Below are 1,703 nucleotides of genomic sequence, written 5' to 3' on the forward strand. Positions count from 1 at the left end.
TCTTGATCTATATGATTCCCAAAGCAGTGTTAATGTAAGTGTTGGGTCTCTTATTAGGACTAGTTTGCTGCTGCTGATGTTTGCACTGAATACTGACAACTCAGGAATCCATCCAGTATTTTGTATTGCTTCTATGTAGCGGAAGAGAAGAAAGGAAAAGCATTAAATTTACCTTGTAGCCCAGTCATGATTGGCTATTTCTTTCTTAGACATTTTATGGGGACAAAATGTTCTGGGCTAAATATTTTTATTCTTTAGATTGACACTTAAGATTGGGAGATAGCGTATCATTATGTGCAAGTGCTTTGGGAAAGGTAAGTGTGGATGTAAAGCCCAAAGCCCTTGCTCTTAAGAACTATGGTACTCTTATATTCTGATATTTCTATGATATTTACATTCTGATATTTATATGATATTTCTGCCACTTACTGTGTGACCTTACACGTTTACTTCGCTTCTCTGTGCCTTAGTTTTCTAATCTTTAAATGGGAGTAACAATGGTCATCACCTCATAGAGTTATTCAGAGGATTAAATGAAAGAAAGAGGTAATTTGCTTAGCACAAGACCTGGCACACAGTAAACACTAAATAAGAGCAAGCTATTATAATTGTTATTATTCTGCACTGTGGACAAGTCAGAGATCTGTGTTGGCATATCATACACTTTCCCAGAATAGAAAAATAAGGAAATAATAAATAAAAGCCACAGAAAGTTTTTTTCCCTGTTTTTTAGAGGGAGTCTCTTGACCTGTAGTATATCATTTGTACTCTGGGTCATCTTTCCTCCTTTCCTATCAATGAGTGATAACATCTTTCTCCTTTTAGCACACACACTATTTTTCTGGTTTAACTTGTTTTCACTCACGTGCTCCTTTCCCACCTCCCATGAGCCGGATGTCCTTAGAAAGCCAAAGATTTTTTGTCACAGGTTGGTAACAAGGTGATGCCATCTTTGTTTTTCAGGATGTGATCCGAGCCATGAATGTCAACCCCAAGATTTCGTTCCCTCCTGAAGTTGACTTTGGCCTTCTCAGTGACTTCATCCAGGAAATATGCTGCATTGCCTTTGCAATGCAGGCTTTAGAACCACCCCTAGATATTGCATTTGGGGCAGATGGAGAAGTTTTTAATGATTGCAAGTAAGAGACACAGGAGCAGAAGCTAAGGGATTCCTCATTAATAAATTGCCTTGTCTCTGTTCCCTGGGAGTTATTTAAGGAAAAGAACTCTGGCTGGGGAAATCAACAGACACTGCTTGGTTTCCAGGCTCTGTTCTATATTTCTCTGTACTACAGGGCAGGGCTCTCTCTTGGGTTCATTTTCCATTGAACATATCGGTCTTTGACGAAAGCTAATGAGTATTTGGGGAGCTGTATAAATACAAATGTGTAGTACTTTTAATTGGTTTTTATTGCATTATTTAGGCCAGGATTCTCAAAATATGTTGTGTGAATCACCTGCATCAGAATTACTCAAGGTAGGGCCGGCCCGGTGGCGCACTGGAGAGTGCGCCACCTGGGAGTGCGGCGGCTCTCCCGCCAAGGGTTCGGATCCCATGTGGAGACCGGTTCCCGCTCACTGGTTGAGCGCGGTGTGGGCGCAACACTGAGGGTTGCGATCCCGTTGCCGGTCCCTGGTGCAGGAGTGACACCGAGGGTTGCGATCCAGTTACCGGTCAGTAAAAAAGACAAAAAGGAAAAAAA

The 1,703-nt window shown here is 41.5% G+C and overlaps 1 protein-coding gene across 1 annotated transcript in view; it reads left to right on the top strand.

The window, feature by feature from the left end:
• The window catches only part of SPATA18 (spermatogenesis associated 18), a 38,796-nt gene that overhangs the window by 29,515 nt on the left and 7,578 nt on the right, over window positions 1-1,703 (top strand). Inside the window, exons 8-9 of the mRNA XM_008587046.1 lie at window positions 8-34; window positions 964-1,139. Coding sequence (XP_008585268.1) covers window positions 8-34; window positions 964-1,139 — 203 coding nt within the window. The remainder of the gene's footprint in view (window positions 1-7; window positions 35-963; window positions 1,140-1,703) is intronic.

This window comes from Galeopterus variegatus, unplaced genomic scaffold (genome assembly GCF_000696425.1).
Source record: "Galeopterus variegatus unplaced genomic scaffold, G_variegatus-3.0.2 Scaffold4231, whole genome shotgun sequence".
NCBI classification, from domain to species: Eukaryota; Metazoa; Chordata; class Mammalia; order Dermoptera; family Cynocephalidae; genus Galeopterus; species Galeopterus variegatus.